The 21,894-nt window shown below is 43.0% G+C and overlaps 1 protein-coding gene across 2 annotated transcripts; it reads left to right on the plus strand.

Annotated features, from left to right (window-relative positions):
- Positions 1-1,608: 1,608 nt before the first annotated feature.
- On the plus strand, positions 1,609-20,445 carry NRROS (negative regulator of reactive oxygen species). Of its 2 annotated transcripts, none has more exons than XM_066598122.1 (4): positions 1,609-1,713; positions 1,893-1,986; positions 14,682-14,808; positions 18,284-20,445. In XM_066598122.1, the coding sequence occupies exons 3-4, from the start codon at positions 14,701-14,703 to the stop codon at positions 20,222-20,224; spliced, it is 2,049 nt and encodes a 682-aa protein (XP_066454219.1). In that variant the 5' UTR covers positions 1,609-1,713; positions 1,893-1,986; positions 14,682-14,700; the 3' UTR covers positions 20,225-20,445. The 2 variants fall into 2 exon arrangements, with proteins under 2 accessions (XP_066454219.1, XP_066454218.1); XM_066598121.1 differs by having other exon boundaries at positions 14,685-14,808.
- The last annotated feature ends 1,449 nt before the right edge of the window (positions 20,446-21,894 follow it).

Here is a 21,894-nt window from a genome sequence, read left to right on the forward strand (position 1 = left end):
ACCCTGTCTATTTTGAAGCGGCCCTGTCCTTTTTTAGAATAACGGAGGTAAAAGCATACGTCATGATAAGCCCCATCCCCTGACATGTTGGCACTTTGCAATCAATAAGTTGGTTTTGGGTTGCAGTTTGGGCACTTGGTCTCTTAAAGATTTGCCATCACTGACCTAGCTCATTCATTGATTCATGGGGACGACTACAATCATAAACGAATTGCTATCCTTCTCTCAACAGTTCTCTTTCCCCGCATTCACAGCAATTTTATACAAGCCTAGATAACCTCTTCAATCCAGACCAGACCCCAAAATTATTTCTAACCCCAAAAATTCGATCCAAACAAGACTTCATAATTCACATTTCAAATCAGACCCCATATTCTCCCTCTCTCTCTCGCTATTTGCAATAATTTTATACAGACTGTATAACCCATCGATACCAGACCCAAAATTATTCCTGATCCCAAAATTTGATCCACACCCAGACCAGATCCAATAATTCAAGACCCAGACCAGGCCGCATATCACACAAAATTCGGACCACAGACTCCATAGTTCATTAATAAATGTAGGATAGCTGGGAGTCTGACTACTTACATCCCCAGGTATCATAAGAATGGTGCATGCCCAAGTCCCCTCGGATAATAAAGTGGTGGTGCGCATGTGTGACCATTGCTCCATTCACTTCTATAGGACTCAGCCATGCAAAGTGTTCAACCATCTCCATCGAGTACCACCATAGTGACAAAGTGGTTGTTGCACATACTCACCACTCTCTTGAGGGACTCAGGGGTACATTGGGGGTCCCACCGGTTGGTCCTTCAATGAGATAATTGTTTTGGGTGGAACAGTGCTTTTAAAGACACTTTGAGGGATAAAGTGTCTGTTAGTGCTAAATGTAAAAACTATGTGGGCGGTAGTGAAAGGTTAACTAGGGGCATCTTTCACATGCACTTTTAGAAATAACTCAGCATGTGCTAGTGTGTACAATCATCTTTAATTTCGGGGACTTCTTAGTGAATGTAATAGCACCCACAGAGTTCTTTCCCATAGAGCATCTAATAGATGCCTCTACTTAAAAGGGTTGTCTTCTAAAAACAGCTCTTGTCCATATAACGGGCTTTTACTCTTCATAAACTATCCTCAAGATAAGGGTCCGATTTCAATGGTAGTGAGGCCATCTATGATAGTTCCAGCCCTGAAACTGATGACAGTGTCAGGCCCCGCTGCACTAACAGTGGGCTGGAGGATTAGTTGATCAGCGGGAATCCCGAGGGGCAGTCTCTTTCCGATCCACTATTGATGACCTATCCTTAAAAAGGGCATCAATAGTAAAAGCCTGGAATACTCCTTTAAGTGAAGCTATACTGTTCCTCTGATTTTATATGATGGGATACAGAGGGGGTTTCGTTGGGCTTTATGAATCCATACAGTCTCCATGAAGATGGTTCTGCTTAAAATTATGTAGAAAACATCTTTAAGTACTAAAGAAAATCTAATGCAACCCAAAAAGAAGAACTATCTCTAGATGATGCATAGTCTAGTGACTACTCTTAAATTTTTTCATTTCACAGCAGTTCATGTGACTTTGGTTTCCGTTATTTCCTTCCGCAGGATCTAAAATAACCTCTAGAAGGGAGAAACATGCAGTTCTGCTTCAGAATGTGCCATGCTAACCACATGAGCACCTCGCTCGTCAGCTAAGCGGCCAAGCCCCATGTAAGATCCTACAGATGCCCACATTGGCACTTGCTCCCCGTAATTCTTTCAGTGCACGGTACTTGTCTTGCTGACCTTTGCAGTGAGATTCTTCACTAACTTCTCTGCACAATTTCCTGCTATTGTTGTAAGGTTAACTTTGTGGCTTTTGCTGACGAGCACCAATTCTGCATCCTAAGGTGATTTACTGCAATGACACCACTTCTTCATTCATTCCTGTGGCCCCAAGCCTCTCAAGTGGAACCCAAGATGGTGTGCTCTCAGTTATGTGCGGTAAGTGACTCTCTTGTGTCTTTTGGGGTTTTCTAGCCCACAAGCAAATGAATGAATCAAAGGAGTTGCACTATTAAACTATCCGAACTTTATATGTAGGTCACTGCAGGTGTTATTTGAAGTGTAACCACCAGCTTGTTTGTTACCGCTAGTTCTTTAATGGCAGAAAGAATTCAGAAGGAATTTGTTCTTAAACTTAAGATGATGCGATTTTCGCTCTCTCTAGCAGTGCAAAAAAATATATGAGATCTCCAACAAACCCAAATCCATGCACTACAGTATTGCTGAATGTACTCACCTCAGATTTGGCTTACACGTGTCTCTCGGCTTAGTAACCCGCACCACTTGTTATTTCTAATCATTTTCATACATACCGGAGTTGTCTCTTCTGTAAAGCTGTTAACCTCATATACTTTATTTTTAAGGACAGTTAGGTTAAAAAGCTTTCCTAGGTTCCTAAACTTCATTGCTGCCTAGATATGCAGGGATACAATCCTTTGATCTAATATCAGTAAGGATAGGGAAATATGCCATTAGGAAAAGTTCACATTGGGTTATGGGATGCATATAAATGCCTACTAAAAGTTTTTATGGCATTTTTAGTGCCAATTTTTAAATTTTCTTCTGTGTGTGCATTTTTACTTTCATTGTTTAAGGCTGGTTTTAGACAAACATATTTAGATACGTCCATTTTATGAATCCGTATTACAGACATGTTACAGATGACATTACAACCATATGTCGTATTTCATCAGTATTTGTCTTTGCATGTTTTATTTTTTACTGGGCAAATATTGATCTGTATTTGCCCAATAGAAAATACACTCTCTGTCAAAAAAAATCAGGCACCTAGAAGGAGTTGTCGTTTTGCTGCAAAACTCGGCATGCAGTTACATCTCAGACAAATAGGCAAATGATAAGATTTGTGGTGAGATTAGATGAACGGTTTTGCCACAGGGGGACCTAAAAGTGGCTTATAAAAGACTCTCAGAGGCTCCTTGTGTGTAGTGACCTCTTTTTCTGCTTGTGTAGAGCTTATTGGCCACTAGACACCTCTACGACACAATCGAAGAGATTTCACCCAGTTAACAGAGGGGGGCGCATTATTAGAATGCGAGAGTCTGGGTGGTCGTATCAATGAACTGTCCACCGCCTGGGCTGTTCTGGCTTCACTGCTAGGAAGTGTTGGGACCATTGGATGTGTGAAAGAACACAAGGCGACCAGGCTGAGGATGCCTTCAATAGATCACCTGTAGAGAGGATCGTCTGATCGTCTAACAAACACCAGCAGCTACAACTGTTTCATTGTCTGCCATCCAGAGACATGTGGCAGCATCGTTACAGGCTCCTGTGTCTTCTGGAACCACTTTCAGGCACTTGGATTAAGGACATTTGGTCTCATGGTGTCCATTATGTGTACTGCCTTTGACACCCACCATCATCTCCATTTGCAGTGCTGTCATGAGTGGAATCAGGTTTTATTCAGCGACATATCCAGGTTTAGTTTGGGGGCTGATGACGGCTGTGTTTGTGTCTGGAGACCTCAGGGTGAGCGCCTCAATCCTGCCTTTGCTGTGGAGCGGCACACTGCCCCCACTGCGGGTGTGATGGTCTGGGGGTACATCGCATACGTCAGTCGGTCACCCCTAGTAGTGGTACGAAGGACAATGACAGCTCAGCGATATGTTCAGGACATCCTGCAGCCACAAGTGTTCCTCTCATGGCGGCTTCCAAAAGGCATCCAGCAGGATAATGCTCAGCCGAACACACAAAGGAGTCACAGGAGCCTCCACAACATTGTCACACTTCCATGGCTGCCCGTTTGCCAGATTTATCGCCAATAAAACATGTATGGGACCATCTGGGATGCTAACTTCGAAAGCCTACGAGTTTGCACGATCTAAAGGCTCAGTTACAGCAGATGTGGAGCAATATGTTGCAGGATACAACACGAAACCCGTATATCTCCATGCTCACCCGTATCACATCTTGTATCCAAGCTAGAGGTGGTACAACAGGGTACTAGAGCCTCCATGCCCACCTGTATCACATCTTGTATCCAAGCTAGAGGCGGTACAACAGGGTACTAGAGCCTCCATGCCTGCCTGTATCACATCTTGTATCCAAGCTAGAGGCGGTGCAACAGGGTTCTAAAGCCTCCATGCCTGCCTGTATCACATCTTGTATCCAAGCTAGAGGTGGTACAACAGGGTACTAGAGCCTCCATACCAATTTATATCACATCTTGCATCCAAGCTAGAGGTGGTGCAATAGGGTACCAGAGCCTCCATGCCCACCTGTATCACATCTTGTATCCAAGCTATAGGCTGTACAACAGGGTACTAGAGCCTCCATGCCTGCCCACCTGTATCACATCTTGTATCCAAGCTAGGGGTGGTACAACAGGGTACTTAAGCCTCCATGCTCGTATCACGTCTTGTATCCAAGCTAGAGGCGGTACAACGGGGTACTAGAGCCTCCATGACTGCCTGTATCACATCTTGTATCTAAGCTAGAGGCGGTACAACAGTGTACTAGAGCCTCCATGCCCACTTGTATCACATCTTGTATCCAAGCTAGAGTTGGTACAACATGGTACCAGAGCCTCCATGCCCGCCTGTATCACATCTTGTATCCAAGCTAGAGGCGGTGCAACAGGGTACTAGAGCCTCCATGCCCACTCGTATCACATCTTGTATCCAAGCTAGAGGTAGTACAACAGGGTACTAGAGCCTCCATGCCCATTTGTATCACATCTTGCATCCAAGCTAGAGGTGGTACAATAGGGTACCAGAGCCTCCATGCCCACCTGTATCACATCTTGTATCCAAGCTAGAGGCTGTACAACAGGGTACTAGAGCCTCCATGCCTGCCCGTATCACATCTTGTATCCAAGCTAGGGGCGGTACAACAGGGTACTTAAGCCTCCATGCTTGTATCACGTCTTGTATCCAAGCTAGAGGCGGTACAACAGGGTACTAGAGCCTCCCTCAAGTATGCAGTTTTCCACAATAAATTATCCTTTTGCTGTAATATTGTAATCACTCCTGTATATCAACGTTACAATCACATGCAAAGTTTCATTAGATTCTGACAACTATTTCTAGATGCTTGATTTTTCTTTAAATTGAGTATAATAGCATTATTAGCTCCATATTACAGTCCCTAAAACACAAACCAAATGTGGAGCTAATATACAGTAGGCTTGTCTAAAACTGGCCTAAGGCAGATTAACAAGCCTATAGAAGTCTATGGAGAAATAAACCGAGCATGCTGTATTTTGTAAAAAAAAAATCCTACTGACCACAAAAACACCCAACAAGAACACTACATATGTTGCACAAAGGACATAAAAGCTGTGTGGATCAAGTCTTAAAATACTTCTCTAAAGAAAGCAAGTGTTGCCAATATCCATTATTATGGAATCCAGACAACACAGAGGAGGATCACCATCTCTGGACCCCTTATGTGCCACTACAGAGAGCCACTTTGTAAGAGCGACTTCGACTCGACTGGTTTCAGCCTGTCCATTAATTTTTTGAGGACGAATAATGAAATCTGTCTTGTCACGGCCCACCAGCTTCCAAACGAAGGAAAACCGTCCCTTTAAAAATCTAGCAAAGGTGGTCAACGCACCATGTAAAAGCTTCAATGGTAGTTCTGTTGACCATCACCTAGCTTTCCAAGAAAGCAATATAACTGATAAATGAGCTTAATAATGGTGCGACAGAGGAGGGATCATATTTAATGATCTTTGTATTTTATGGGGAGATTCTAGACCAGTTTTCTCACCGTGACATATGGGAAGTTCTTGGTTCATTACAGCTAAATGCAGTATTTCAGAATGACAGTAAAGATAATCTGTAATCTTCTTTGATAATAATTGTCTTCAAACATGCACTGATTATCAGCACGGATGCTTATTATCAATCAGATGTGAAATTTATTGGGATGGGGCAAATTAATATTAAAACAGGGCCCTTGGAAAAAGGTGTTTTCGCTAATGAGCTCTTAGCCATGAGTGGTCTCTCAGTCCCCACCTTCCCACATGTGCAGCACACGGCTCAGTACACTCAGCCAACCTATGGATCAATATAATAAATTGGCTAGTTTAAACTACTAAGGACCACTTGTCTGTGTGTATGTATTTAAGTGCTTCTTATACTCCACCCCTGGTGATGTCATCGCTCTGCCCCCTGTTGATGTCATCGAAGGTCCTACAACTTATATAAAACACAGAGCCTGACCGACAGAAGAACAACAAAGTTAGGGCTCTTGAAAAAGGGAGGACAAAAATAACAAAATGAGAATACAACTAAGCTGTTATTATCTCAGACACAACTCAGCGGTCCTGACAGAAGACACCAACCTATCACCACCACAGAGATCTGGTGAGCTAAAGGACCTGTGGAGACATCACTGCTGTTTGTCTTGCCTTGTGTGGGAATCAAGATGGATGTAGTAGAGCTGTGTGTGTGATGTGTAGGGATCATAATGGATGTACCATATAGCAGAGCTGTGTGTGTGATGTGCTGTGTGTGTAATGTGTGGGGATCAGGATGGATGTAGTAGAGCTGTGTGTAATGTGTGGGGATCATAAGAGATGTACTATGTAGCAGAGCTGTGTGTGTGATTGCTGTGTGTGTAATGTGTGGGGATCAGGATGGATGTAGTAGAGCTGTGTGTGGGGATCATAATGGATATACCATGTAGCACAGCTGTGTATACCAGAAACATTGGTACTATAATTTCCTAACAATTACTAGTCTATTTATGTAGATGGAGACTGGCTGAGGTTACATTTAGGTGCACTGACTGGCCACCTGGTATTCTCGAGTTCTGTCTTTTTTGATGACGCATCTTACACCTTCTTTCTGTTGCCTGCAGCCTGGCATTGTGGGAACTTGTATGCCCAGCTCAGAGTTGAGAGGACCACTAGCCAAGGCAAGAACAATGCAGTAGGAAATAATATACACTTTATGACAAAAAAAATAATGCACCCAGATAGAAATATCGAATTGCATGTTCTGTCTCAGTCAGATATATAAATGACTACAGCTATAGCCTGATTAGACATTGGGTCTTGCCACCAGAAGCCGTGAAAGTGTTTCCCCTGTTGCTCAATAAAATGGCTCTCAGAGGCTACTTTTGTGTAGTGCACCTCTTGTTTAGAGATCATTGTCCACTAGACATGCCTTTACAATGCACTCAAAGACATTTGCCCACTTAACAGACTTTGAGTGGGGGTGCATTATAGGAATGAGAGAACCAGAAGGGATGGTCATTTCGACGAATTGTCCACCATGTAGGCTGTTCTGACCAAGCTAGCGAACAGGCTTTGGAAGGCCCAACAGACCACCAGTGGAGAGGATCGTTTGATCCATCAACAAGCATGAACAGATACAATAGTTTTGTAGTTCACCATCCAGACACAGGTGGCACCTTCATTACAGAACCCTGTCTCTGCCTGGACCATTTCCAGAGTAGCGGTTTCAGGCACTCGGTTGGAGCCTAGGTGTTATAGCTGCCGGTCTGGAGAGTAGTCTGGGAAAAGCCAAGAGTCAGCAATGGGAAGTCTCAATTTGCAGTACAGATCAATGAGGCGGGTAGCATAGTCAGAAGGGAAGCCATGGGTCAGCAACGGGAGGTCTCAGTTTGCAGTACAGAAGGATGAGGTGGCTAGCTTAGTCAGAAGGGAAGCCAGGGGTCAGCAAGGGAGGTCTCAATAGGATCTCAGGGGAGCAAGTAGAAGTAGAGCTTGATCAGGGCTATAAGCAAAATAATCATGCAATGAAAAAGGTCCCGGGCTCGAGTCCTGACACCAGTCCTCTCCTTCCAAGATGGCCACTGGACATCCCAGGAGCCGGCTTACCCAGGTACCTAAGGTAAAATTCCCTCTTCAGCTGACGGGTATGAAGGTTGGAGGCTGGGTCCCAAGAATTCTTCTCTGGGTCATATCCCTTCCACTGGACCGGTACTGCAGCCTCCCTCTATGTGTTTTGGAGTCCAGTATCTGGTCCACCAGGAACTCCTCTTCACCCTGGACCATCACAGGTAGAGGAGGTGGTTGGCTTCATCCAGGGAAAGTGTTCTCCTTGAATGGCCTGAGTAGTGACACACAGAACACCAGATGGATCCTAAGTCTGCCAGGGAGTTTTAGGCAGAAGGCGACCTGGCCCACTTTTGTGGAAACCTGAAAAGACCCAATAAATTTTTGCCCCAATTTGGGAGCAGGTATGTGAGCCTTTAGGTTCTTGGTTGACAACAATACTCTATCACCAACCTGGAAGATAGTGGCCGATTGACGGTGTGTGTCGCTGCTGTCTTGTAGGCACCCTGGGCTTCTTCAGTTTCCTTTGGGTTTCAACCAACACCGTCAGTCTGTGATTGACAGTCAGGACAGGAGTGCTGATAGGAAAGCCTGGAATAAAAACAGGATGTATCCCATAGTTAGCATAGAATGGGCTCTGGGTGGTTAAGCTGTGTTGGGCATTGTTGTAGGTGAACTCTGCTGTTAATTAAATAATCTATTCAATCATCCTGGAGATGGGAGATGAAGCAGCAGAGATACTGCTCCAGAGTCTGGTTTGTTCTCTCTGTCTGACTGTTTAGACTGAGGATGAAAGGCAGAGGAGAGATTCACGGTAGTTCCCAGGGCAATGCAGAAGTGTTTCCAGAACTTTGAGGTGAACTGAACCCCTCTGTCCGAAACCACATCAGCAGGAATTCCATGTAGTCGGAAAACTTGCCCGATCATTAAAGGGGTTGTCTCGCGGCAGCAAGTGGGTCTATACACTTCTGTATGGCCATATTAATGCACTTTGTAATATACATCGTGCATTAAATATGAGCCATACAGAAGTTATTCACTTACCTGCTCCGTTGCTAACGTCCTCGTTGCCATGGTTCCGTCTAATTTCGGGGTCTTCTTGCTTCTTTAGACGCGCTTGCGCAGATCCGTCTTCTCCCTTCGGCTCCGCTCGGCAGCATCGGCGATTTGGCTCCGCCCCCTTGTACGCGTCATCGCGTAGCTCCGCCCCATGATGTGTGCCGGTTCCAGCCTCCTGATTGGCTGGAATCGGCACGTGATGGGGGCGGAGCTACGCGATGACACGTACAAGGGGCGGAGCCAAAACGCCGATGCTTCCAAGACCAGCCGAAGGGAGAAGATCCATCTGCGCAAGCGCGTCTAAAAAAGCAAGAAGACACCGAAGTTAGACGGAACCATGGCAACGGGGACGCTAGCAACGGAGCAGGTAAGTGAATAACTTCTGTATGGCCAATATTTAATGCACGATGTATATTACAAAGTGCATTAATATGGCCATACAGAAGTGCATAACCCCACATGCTGCCGCGAGACAACCCCTTTAACTCCGTGGTCTGCTCAACGGTGACATTCTTCTTGTCACTGGTAAACAAGGTTGGCTGAATATGGAAATAAATCCAGTATTGATTTAGGAAACCTTGGTATTGGCGACGCTCTCCTGAAAATTTCACTGGTAGTGGCATGCGGACATCTGGCACTGAATTGTGCATCTCCAAGAGTTGCCTCTGTTAACCCTTCAATCTCTCGTTGCATAGCAGCGACCCTTTCCCGGTAGGAGGCACAAAATTCCTGGAGCTCTATGACTTGTTTTTAATCATGGCCACTATGGACTCCATTTTGGGCGTGGTTATTTTGTAGCAGTTTCAGGCACTGGATTGGAGCATCAGGTGTCATAGCCGCCAGTCTGGACAGTAGTCAGGAAAGAGCCAAGAGTCAGCAATGGGAGGTCTCAGTTTGCAGTACAGATGGATGAGGCGGGTAGCAGAGTCAGAAACTGCCAGAGCAGAATCTCTAAGAGATAAAGGCCAGGCAGCAGGGTTGCTACTGGAAAAAAGTGTGCGTTCCCTCTCCTACTAAGTAATTTAAAAAAATTAATATTTAAATTCCTATCATCCCTCCTTCCATAGGGAATTAAAATTCCCCGCATGCCCTGACAGCTGCAGACCTTAAGGATCCATTGAGAGTTGCAGTTTTTGCCTGCGGAATGAGGGGTCCAACAATTTCTGCCTGCGTCATTCTCCATATACTTCAGAGGAGAGCAGCCACCTGTCCATGGAAGTATATGGAGAATTGTGAACAAGGGTCAGGCAAATTTTGTATGCAGCTGTACAGTGGGCCCCAAGAATTAATTTTACTGGTGGGCCCTAGGCGCCACATTCCTACACTGGCCAGTCTCCATACCCTAACACTCACTGAGAGATTGTACTATGATTTCCACTTTGGATCTTATCATTATACATCGTATGCCTCTTATACAATATTGTAATAAGACAAACTGGCACTGCCATCACTAAAACTCAGTATGGAAGGTCAGTATCAGTCCAGAGGTGGTCACAGACCACTCCTGCTGGACATTATCTGATCGTTGCAGTGTACCTCCTGTATCATGAGATCTCTGTTCGCACAGTTGTTATATCCTTCTGTTGAAGGTCATGTCAAGGTTTCCACTACTTTTAACAGCATGAATGGCTCAGGATGTGGGCATTAGCCTTGCTGTCAAAATGATAGAGACTTCAAAGAAACCCCAACTTACTCGAAGATCAGTGGGCTCCATTAGGGGCTGCTTAAAGGGGTTGTCCCGCGAAACAAAGTGGGTCTATACACTTCTGTATGGCCATATTAATGCACTTTGTAATGTACATTGTGCATTAATTATGAGCCATACAGAAGTTATCAGAAATTTTTCACTTACCTGTTCCGTTGCTAGCGTCCTCGTTTCCATGGAGCCGTCTAATTTTCAGCGTCTAATCGCCAGATTAGACGCGCTTGCGCAGTCCGGGTCTTCTTCTTTTCTCAATGGGGCCGCTCGTGCCGGAGAGCGGCTCCGTGTAGCTCCGCCCCGTCACGTGCCGATTCCAGCCAATCAGGAGGCTGGAATCGGCAATGGACCGCACAGAAGCCCTGCGGTCCACCGAGGGAGAAGATCCCGGCGGCCATCTTCAGCAGGTAAGTAAGAAGTCACCGGAGCGCGGGGATTCAGGTAAGCGCTGTCTGGTGTTCTTGTTTAACCCCTGCATCGGGGTTGTCTCGTGCCAAACGGGGGGGCTGTTGAAAAAAAAAAAAAACGTTTCGGCGCGGGACAACCCCTTTAAATAATTTAAAGAGACTCTATCACCATCTTTTTCCACTTCTCTCTGAGGGCAACAAGTAGTGACAGGCACTATGATTACATTTTATCAGTAGCAGCACATGCATAGAGGACTACAGGAAGTAGTCCTGGACATTCATGAGCTGCAGGCTAGTCCTGGCCACCATGCCCTCCAGTGGCATGATTGACTGATGTCTGCCTATTACTGTGCATAGAGAGAGAGCTGCCAATCATTGGCTGGGAGCAAGGGTATGGCTAGCTGCAGCTCATGAATATGCAGAACTACTTCTATGTGTGGCTGCTACTAATAAAATGGAAGTTTCTCCTAAACTACTGCACAGGTACATACATCAGGCATATCACTTTAATCAGATGGTGACAGGTTTGCTTTAAATACAGTGGATCTGGCAAAATGTCATGGATTCAATTATATTTGGAGTAAAGCTTGCTACATACGCGGTGTGTACTAGATGTCTTTGACAGCTGACACCTGGCCACGACAGCCAGGATCAGAGATTGTTCTGATCCCGGATGTTCAACTATTTAGATGCCACGGTCAGTACTGACAGCAGCATTTAAATAAACTGATAGAGGGAGGTGGCTCCCTCTGTCTCTTGAACACCTCTCCTCTCACACTAAGATTGCAGAGTGTTGTTTGGCTACCATGGCAGCGTAGGGCCTGCCATGGAATTCTTTCTGTTAAAGGGATTTTCTGCCCAATTTTCAACTAATGATCAATCATCTGGATAGGTCATCAGTAGTTGATGACCAGGAGTCCATAGCTTGGGACCCCGTCCATCAGCTGATCGTTTGGCGTGCTCTCCAGTACAATGTGATAACTGAGCTGCTTTTCCCCTTCCTGCTCCTTTTACTGACATCCTGTCCTGGACAGGAAGTGGTATAGCAGCACTGCACTCCCATTGATTTCAATAGGATTGAAGCCGACACCCCGACTTCTTCCCCTGTCCACTGATAACAATGACCAGCCTACTGTACAAGACAATAGTCTGGATGCCCAGCTGATGGATGGAGGTTCCAAGCAGTAGACCCCCATCTATAAACTACTGATGACTAGAGATGAGTGAGCATGCTCGTTTAAGGCTGCTACTCGATCAAATAGTAGTCTTATCGAGTAACTGTGTACTCGCCCGAGCAGCATGCAGGGGGGGGGGGGTGTCAGGGGAGTGCAGGAGGGAGCAGGGGGAGAGTGAGAAAGATCTCTCTCTCCCCCTCCGCACCCCCCGCATGCTGCTTGGGCGAGTACACAGTTACTCGATGAGACTGCTACTCGATCGAGTAGCAGCCTTAAACGAGCGTGCTCGCTCATCTCTGCTGATGACCTATCCAGTAGCTACGATTAAAGGTGCTGGATGGCACTGGAGACGCATCAGCAGGTTTAAAGAATTACATTGTAAGTTTAAGATCGTTTTTGGTCTATATAACCTTATACTTTTTTTAGAAGCATGTCAAATTAAAGTTTAGTGTTTTATAAGTTTTTCACATTTTTGCACAGTTCATGCACAGATGATCGCTCTAAATGATGAGCTTTTATGGCCAAGAGAAATGCTGACTTGTACATGTCTCAATTATAATAAAGCATTACGCAGTATGCATTAAAGTCATTGGGAAGCCTGAGTAGTAGACATATATACAGGGTCTACCAGAGAGCGGAGCTTCATTCTAATAGTTGACTATTTCAGACCCTCTCTGTTACTATTCATATGCTATAACAGGGCAGGGGGTTCTGGCTAACTGCCTTTTGGGAACCACAATAACGGCTATCAGCTGGTTAGAAAGCATAGAAGGTTTCAGAAAATCTTTCAGACATTGCCCCCCCCCCCCCCCCCCCAAAAAGGGAGTTAACATGTGAAATTAGTGTATAACACTATCTAAGCATGGTGCTGGGATCCAAGGTTCAAAGCTCCCCAAGGACAACATCTGAACAGAGTTTGTAAGTTGTTCCTGTATTTCTTTTTCTTAATAAATGTATGTGTTATATAAGGGGATTATTATAAAGAAACAGACAAAGGGAGAACATACAAACTCTATGTAGATATTGACCTTGGTTAGATTTGAACCTATGACTCTAACACTGCACAGCAACAGTGCTAACCACTGAGCCACCCTCTGTTTTCAGTGAATTCAATCAAGATGGACCACCAAGGTTCGGGTTTGCGCCAAATCGAACTTTTAGCAAAGTTCTACTGGTTTGGTTTGCCCAACACTAGTCCTTATCTCTATTTTGTTAACAGAAACTCACATCTGGACAGTCAATTTATCAGCCCCTTGAATGTAGCTATCGGCTCCTGAGCGAATCTGTACAATAAAAGACTGGAGTCCATTGGTTACAAGTGATCTATGATTGATGTGATCTATCAGCAGGACTGTGGAAGGAGTCCTTGACTTGACCATCTCATGGATACAGAACACTTTCATGGGATTATTAGCTGGTCAAGAGCTATACAAAAGAGTTCCACAAACCTCCCTGTAGTCACCTCTGTAATTGGAAAAGGGTTTGGAAATGGAAAGAGATTAATTAAAGCAGATAAACATTTTAATAACTGGCCATCAAAAAGTGAAATTTCAAATAATCATCAATGATCACATGCTTTTGTATCATAAATGTAATGCTTCCTATTACAAGACCTCATCAGTAATCGTGCAAGCAATAGATGTAAAGTCTTCATTAGACGAAAGAAGTTACTTTATTGTCCCCATGCATAGACTATGCTGCAATGTTTCGACCAGCATGATTGATAAAGACCACACTCTGGTCGAAACGTTGCAGCATATTCTATGTATGGAGACAATAAAGTAACTTCTTTTATCTAATGAAGACTTTATGAGTTCCTGAGTGCTGCTCTACATCCCACTAAAACCCACTTCTGGAGCGTGCACCAACCTTGCTTCCCCACGGATGGTATTAGGCTGTACTGATGACAATTGCTGCTTTCTCATCAGTAATCATATCACAATAAAATAACTACAGACTACAGCTAGCATTACTAGTTAGCGATGTGTCTATCATATATCTCACAAATATCCCATTTCCAGATTACTTGTGTATTAGGCCGGGCTAACGCAAGCATATGGTCTCAGCGTTTTATGTGTGCGGGTTTTGCATGTAATACACTGTATCAATCTGCCAAAGGCTGCCATGTTGCCGCTCACACAAATTGTGTGAATTACGCACGCAAGAAAAGTCACAGCATATTCAATCTTGGCGCATATTATACATGCATACACACCAAGATAGTGCATGGCAATTGGCGTCACGCAGCAAGAATACTATGTGATTGTGTACCTGCTGCATGCTACGTGCGTGCCTCTCGCAGTAAATAATGCTCATGTGAGCCCGGCCCTATTCTTCAATATAGAACATGGATGAGTTGTGGTCACCTTTTGTCACATTGTTTAATTTCTGATTTTTAGTAACGACTTTTGTCATTCTTTTATTTACTTGCATAGTAGGTGGTAAAAAAGTACCCTATGAATGCCTCTCTACATAGCAGATTGGCTATTCGTGCCACAAAATCTCAACTTTCTTCTTTGCTTCAGCAGGACATCTACTGATGATATGGCCATTGTGTCCTTTTGGTGCTTACTGATATACATGTACGCTTTATTACACTGGAGATATATTGCTGATGGAGCAAAACATTTCTCGCCAAGTGGCTGCCAGCTGGTAAGTATGGCTATGTCATGCTGGATGAATGAAAGTCTAGATACAATTTCACGATTATTTCAGTTCAGTGTATGGCACCAACCATGCTCGTAAGGTCTGTGCTGCTCTGGTTTCGAACCATTCACTTCTGTGAGGGTTGTGCCAAAAGTAATGCAAAAGTGTTCAGAACATTTTTTTATTAAATAAGATAGGATATTCAAATTGCTCATGTTTCCCAGGAATGTCATGCCTATGTTTTAGGGGATGTGGAGGGGAGGGTACCTTTCTACACATCTGGTGGAACTGCCCCAGGCTCCGTAGGTTTTGGATTCAGGTATATTACTAATCTATCGTTACAAAAATCTTCCTGGGAAGCTTTATTGGGCAAACGTATCCCTAACATCTCCAGACACATACATAAATTGATATCTTATTGCTTCCAAGCTGCGTGTATAGCAATTGCTCGCTCCTAGAGGAAAACATCAGCTAGCATTGATTTCATTAAAACAAAATTATTATGGATTATGGTCAATGAGAAACTGGCAGCTATCCTTACAGACCGTGAAACGGTATATGAGAAAACCTGGTCATCATGGCACAAATACTCGATCACTATGCGTCTTTGGAACCCAACAGCCAGATCTTCGTGGGGAATCTAACTTACCATCAAGTATATCCTTTACCTCCCCAACGAACTTATGAGGTACATATTATTGGAGCTAGTCAACAGAAGAGTTTATTTACTTTTCCAACACAAGTGCACCAATATGACGAGCAACAAGCACAGCCTAACTGCCTTCACCACCCCGATCTTCTCCTTATGTGTTTTCCCCATTTTTTTTTTCGTCTTCCCCCAACTGTCACTTCTGTTTCTGGTCTATTTAGGCTGATTCTATTTTATTTTATTAAGGCGTTAAGCTATTAAAGGAACAGAACCTTGAATATTACTTTATTTTACTTTGTAAGAGTTAATATCTGAAATGTAAGTTTTGGGCATTTTGGTCAACTCTGTAATCCCCTGACTGTATACATGAATGTAACGTTGAAAGTCATGATTATGTTTTTGACCTTTTCAAAATTATTTAAAACAATTTGTTAACCAAATTGCTCATGTTAGTAGAGAAACTCTTCCTCTATGCCAAGCTACAACCTAACATAGTTTCCATCACAATCAAAGCTATTGCGCCATCATTAAACCCAACTCATGAATCCTCTCTGAAAAATTTCACATAATAAAAAGATAGTAGCATAGTAATATAGTATATATAGTATGTAAGGCCGAAAAAAGATATATGTCCATCCAGTTCAGCCTATTATCCCCCAATGATGATGTAAACATGTACAAGGCTTGTATGCCTTTCTTGAGCGATACAATATTATATATTCACTTATATTATATTATAGTCACTTATGACTTAAGAAGGGTTGTTGATGCAGGGATTATCCTGATTGACAGATTGGAGTCAGGAAGGAATTTTTCTTCCTTAAATGGGGAAAATTGACTTCTACCTTTTTTTTGCCTTCCTCCAGATCAACAGAGGGGAGGGGAAGGGAGATAACAGGCTGAACTGGATGGCCATATGTCTTTTTTCAGCCTTACATACTATGTTACTGTTGTACCCACTTCTTCACAGCCACTTTCATCTTGTCTGTGTCACCAAATTGCTGTCCCTAAAGACTGTCCTTCAATGGAACGAACAGGTGATAGTACCAACGACAGTAAAGTCTGTAAATTCAAGAGTGCACTGCTCAGTTTTCATACCATTCCCTTCTACGAGGGTCATACCGAAAGTAATGCAAAAGTGGTCAGAGCATTTTTATTAAATTACATAGATGGTTCAAATTGCACGTTAGTAGAGGAACTCTTCCTCTATACAAAGATACAACTCAACATAGTCTCCATCACAATCAAAGCATTTGCGCCATCATTAAATCCAACCCAACTCATGAACCCCACTCATGAATCCTCTCTCACAAAATTTAAGGTGTACACCCACTTCTTCACAAACACTTCCACCTTGTCTGTGTCATCAAATCGTTGTTCCCAAAGATTGTCCTTCATTGGAACAAACAGGTGGAAGTTGTACGGCACCAGAACCAGGCTGTATGGTGTATAAGGGATCACCAACCAGCCCAATTTGCTTATCATCTGGTTTGTTGACAGACGTGTGTGGTCGCACATAATCATACATTGTCATGGTGATTGTGGATCCTTTTCAGATTCTTGTTGGTTCTCTTCCTTCTTATGGCTTCTCTAAAGCCTGGTTTAGACTCAACGATTATCGCTCAAAAAATCTTTTGAGAGTTTTTTGAATGATTGTGTGCTTTTTTACAACTCAAGGTGATCGCTCAAACGTTGAGCGTTCACCTTGCGCTCCGAGTGGGAAATGCAGAAGTCAAGCGGGGCCACTTGTCTTCTGCATCCAGCTGTTCCCCGTTCGAAGTGCTCGGCTATTATACAGCTGAGCGCTACGAGCGGGGGATGCAGAAGACAGGCGGGGTCACTTGTCTTCTACATCCAACTGCTCCCCGCTCGGAGCGCCTGGCTGTTATACAGCTGAGCGCTCCAAGCGGGGGATGAAGAACACAGCTGGACAGCTGTGTTCTTCATACCCCGCCTGTCTTCAGGGAGCGGGATACAGCTGAAACAATAGTATCAGCTGTATCCCGCTCTGAATTCCTGATAACTGATCACTGATCTTTCAGCATGCTGAAAGATCAGCGATCAGAGACGGCTTAACGAAAACTGCACAATGTCAGTGCAGTTACACACAACGATTATCGCTCAAAAGATGGCTTTGAGCGATTTTTGAGCGAAACTCGTTGTGTCTAAAAGGGTCTTAAGCTTACTGAGGTACTTGTCATCCCAAAAAACAGTGACCATGACTTTCTGTGCTGATCCTTGACTCTTGAACTTCTTAGGCCTAGATCAGCACACACTTCTACTCTTTCTTCTCTCTTTGAAGTTGGGCGTCAACTGCCGAGGTACTCACTTTGCACAAACTTTCTGATACCTTAAGATTTCCACCATCCTTTGTATGGCATTGTGATCAAAGTCAAGTTGATCAGCATTCCCACGGATTGTGACTCATTTCTCCACACTAATCAATTTATCCACTCGTTGACAATTCATTTCAGTGGGCATAGTTGATGGTCTCCATAGTTGATGGTCTCCAGCTGTGTGCTTTGTCTTCATTGCTGTTTTTCTCTGCTTTAACTTACTTGATCTCTCAGTGCATTGCTCAATGGTGTCATCTGCATAAACACTATGTAGCTTTCTGTGGAAGTTGAACAGCCTGCACCCTTTCTTCATCAATAACTTAATGATGAAAGAACTTATTGTTTCTACATGAAATAAACATGCACACTAGGTCAAATGGGAATGTTTATGGGGGAGTAATTAGAAATTGCTGTCTAATGTGCGTAGCAGTTTTTCTTTCTAATTAATTTTTTTGCTTTTATGCATACATCATATAATATGTTGACTTTACTCTAGGTCTCCAAAGTGGCACACTGCAGATATTTACAGCTCACATCAATTCCTCAAGACCTTCCATCTGATATACAAGAACTGCTGGTAGATCACAACAATGTGAAAAGTCTAGATGAAGAATCTTTGCTGCGATATCCTGAGCTTAACAATTTGAGCTTAAAATCCAACCATTTGGGTCATAAAGACTTGAATGCTTTTATGGACACTTCAAAGCCGGAGTCACTATCACTACAGAACAACACTATTTTCACAAAATATACTCTGATATCTTTGGCTTTGAGATCTGCCTTATCTCTGAGGTGGTTGGATCTTTCTAGAAATGCTATCAATGAGGACATGCTAACTACATTCCTTCCAAATTTGACGTCCCTGGAATACCTGAATTTGGACCACAATGTTATCATGCGTTTGGATAAATCCTCCTTTAAAGGCTTGAGGAACTTGAAAGAGCTGAGCCTTCAGAGGAACTACATTTATGAAATTGAGATAGGAACATTTGACAACCTTGTGAACCTGAAAACTCTGAACCTTGCTTTCAACCTACTACCATGTATTGTGGACTTTGGGCTAACAAAGCTACAAATGCTCAATCTCAGCTACAACCAAATCGAATGGTTCTTTTCACGGGAAGATGATATTGAATTTCAGCTACAGAAATTAGACATTTCTCACAACCAATTGTTGTTTTTTCCATTTTTGCCTCAGAACCACAATTTACACACATTGCTGCTATCTGACAACAAAATGAAGTTTTATAGCAAGCACTTTGATAAAAATTCTTCCTTTGCAGATTTCCTCATACTCGGAAACAATCAATCCCAAATTACCACTGTTTACCTGTGGGATAATTTCACCCTAAGTAATCTCTCCAACTTAAATGTTTTGGATATTAGCAGAAACCAATTTGATTATTTGCCGGCCAACTTTCTTCCTGCCATGACATCTATGTCTTATCTAAAACTGAATTGGAACTGCTTAGAAACATTTGATTTATCAAGTAAACACATTACAAGCAATCTTACTTTTCTGGATCTCAGTAATAGTAGACTGTCAGAGATAAGCTTCGAAGAGCCCAGCTCCAACCTTCATCAGCTACGCTACCTTAACCTCAGCCAGAATAGACTACAAGAGCTGCCCAGACAAATTTTCAGCACCATGAACAGTCTAAGCACCTTGGATCTGAGCTATAATTTGATCTCTCTATGTTCTACGTCAACAAGTATTGTAGGTCACCAAAACTGTGTGGACCTTAGGAATACACAATCCCTTGAGTACCTTCGCTTGTCAGGCTGTGGGTTACAATTGGACAAGCAAGATATTTTCCTTGGAACTACATTAACACATCTGGATGTTTCATACAACCAACTTAAAAGCATTGACTTTTTGCAAAATAGCGCCAACATGCTAAAATGTCTTTCTCTTCGGAATAGCTTATACTCTGTGAACAACATCGATTTCTCTAAATTCCAGAGCTTGACTTCGCTTGACATATCAGAAAATAACATCACTACATTTCCCAGGTCATTGATGGATCTCAATCTTCAGTGCTTAGATCTCCATGAAAACAAACTAACCTCAATACCAATATCCAGTCCTTACCAACCTCTCGTAAGGAGCCTTAATACCATTTACCTAAGTAGAAACTCATTTGACTGCTGTAAGTTGAGCTGGTATGACATACTTACTACATCCAATAGTATCAACATCCCTGATGTCAAGCAGATCACTTGTAATTTCTCCCACAACTATATGTCTGTGCAGGAGCTTCCAGAGTCGGTTATTCATAGTTGCCATTGGAGAAATGGAGGCACTTTGTTGTCGCTGGTCCTTTCTCTTCCAACTTGTTTGACTTTGTTAGTGGCTTTTATCTTGTTGTTTCTTCTGTTTAAACAACCACTGCTTAAAAAGTTTAAAAAACATTTCAGGACGTCCTCAAGCTACTAAGATTTAAAAGTGGATGTAGCATGAGCGGCCAAGATGGTGCTGACTTTGAGTGGTGCTCTTTGTTAGCTACAAGGAAAAATGGGGAGCATGAGTAGTGCATTTACTGTATGTAGCATTTACAATAGTAAGCTCATTTTTTAGAATATTGTAAGGTTATAGATGGCAACCCTTTTACTGCAGATATGTGTATTTGAAATAAATGAATATTAGATTGTCGAAAATCTGAGGTATTAATGAGATTAGATTGGGATCTACCAAGCTGTTGATAAATGTCATAGCTTAAAACACTGTACCAAGGTAAAATTTGCATGTAAATCACATGTCTTCATCTTCTATACATTTGGTTTAAAGGGAAAGTACAAGAGAACCGATCAATCAGTTTACTTGTGAGTCCCTACACTAACATCAATGAAAAACACAAAAAAAGGAACATAGGCTTACAAAAAAATTACAACAAATGGCCATTTACTTACAAATGTACTAATACAAGAGGCCAGGTAGAAGCACCACATCCCTCAACATGCAGACAGCCATGATGAACTGATGAACAATCGATCACACACTTTCCTTATATTGAGGGGGGTGGCTGCTTAGTACTATTCTTGCACATATATAAAGAATATACAGGGAATCAGACCACACAGTACGTGTAGTGCAACATGCAGGCTCACAACCTGTTAGTGATGCCATATTTCAATCCAGCAGACTGCCCTGCACCTCATTGGTGACCCACGCTGGCACTGGCACCGCAACCTGGGCTCCCCTAGTGTTCAAAGCCACACTGCATGTTACTGATATGTACCAAAAAGTACAGATAAATACGAGGTATTGGTTAATATTTTGGCCAAAAAACACAAGCTCACAAGCCCTCATCAAGGGTCCACAGACAACAGAGACTTAAGTGCAGGAATTTCGAAGAGACAGAGATAGCCAATCTCACGTTACACCCACCTATTGAAAAACAAAGCAGTACTGCCAAGTACCTACCAGGAAAGCCAAACCTGCGTAAACCACAACACACATCATCACATCATCATGCTATGTTCATCATCACATCCCATACATCATCCGCCTCTCTGCATAAGGAAAGGATGATAGTGCGCATGTGCTTTACCCTGGCATAGCAACATTCCACAAGCACATATATGAAATCCAGGTAATTCAAAAGAGTTTTCTTACATTTTCTCGAAAATGTATATGTCAAACCATTTGTTACTCAGCTTTCCTATGTTTCAGGCCTTTCCTACCCTCATGGTCATGTAACAGAAATGTTTACGTGTGTGGGCTCATAGCCTGCACGTCTCAATGGTTTAATCAGAAAAACAAGTGTTAAATTTGAATATCTTGCTAAGCTCATATGATCGAGTGATAAACAGACCAACACAACGCCATGCAGAGTGTCGGAAAACAAACTAATTAGAAAAGAGGAACTGTTCATGTATTTAATAAACTAACTCCAAAATAGAACAGCAGAGAACAAAAGGCATACACAGACCCCCAGTTGTTAAGAGACTACTGCGGATGGGGTACATGAAATGGAAGGCCAAGGGGTATGTTCACACACGGCACATTTGTTGCAGAAATTCCTGTTACTAACCCATTTTATGCTGCATTCAGGGGTCATGGGTCTAATTTCTATACAGGGAAGCTCCAATCGTGAAAGAGCAAGT

Source organism: Eleutherodactylus coqui, chromosome 1 (assembly GCF_035609145.1).
Source record: "Eleutherodactylus coqui strain aEleCoq1 chromosome 1, aEleCoq1.hap1, whole genome shotgun sequence".
NCBI lineage: Eukaryota > Metazoa > Chordata > Amphibia > Anura > Eleutherodactylidae > Eleutherodactylus > Eleutherodactylus coqui.

Excerpts from the sequence above, each read along its gene's own strand:
- NRROS (XM_066598122.1), top strand. The coding sequence starts at position 14,701 with ATGGCCATTGTGTCCTTTTGGTGCTTACTGATATACATGTACGCTTTA. Across the intron at positions 14,809-18,283 it reads CGCCAAGTGGCTGCCAGCTG|GTCTCCAAAGTGGCACACTG; the intron begins GTAAGTATGGCT and ends ACTTTACTCTAG.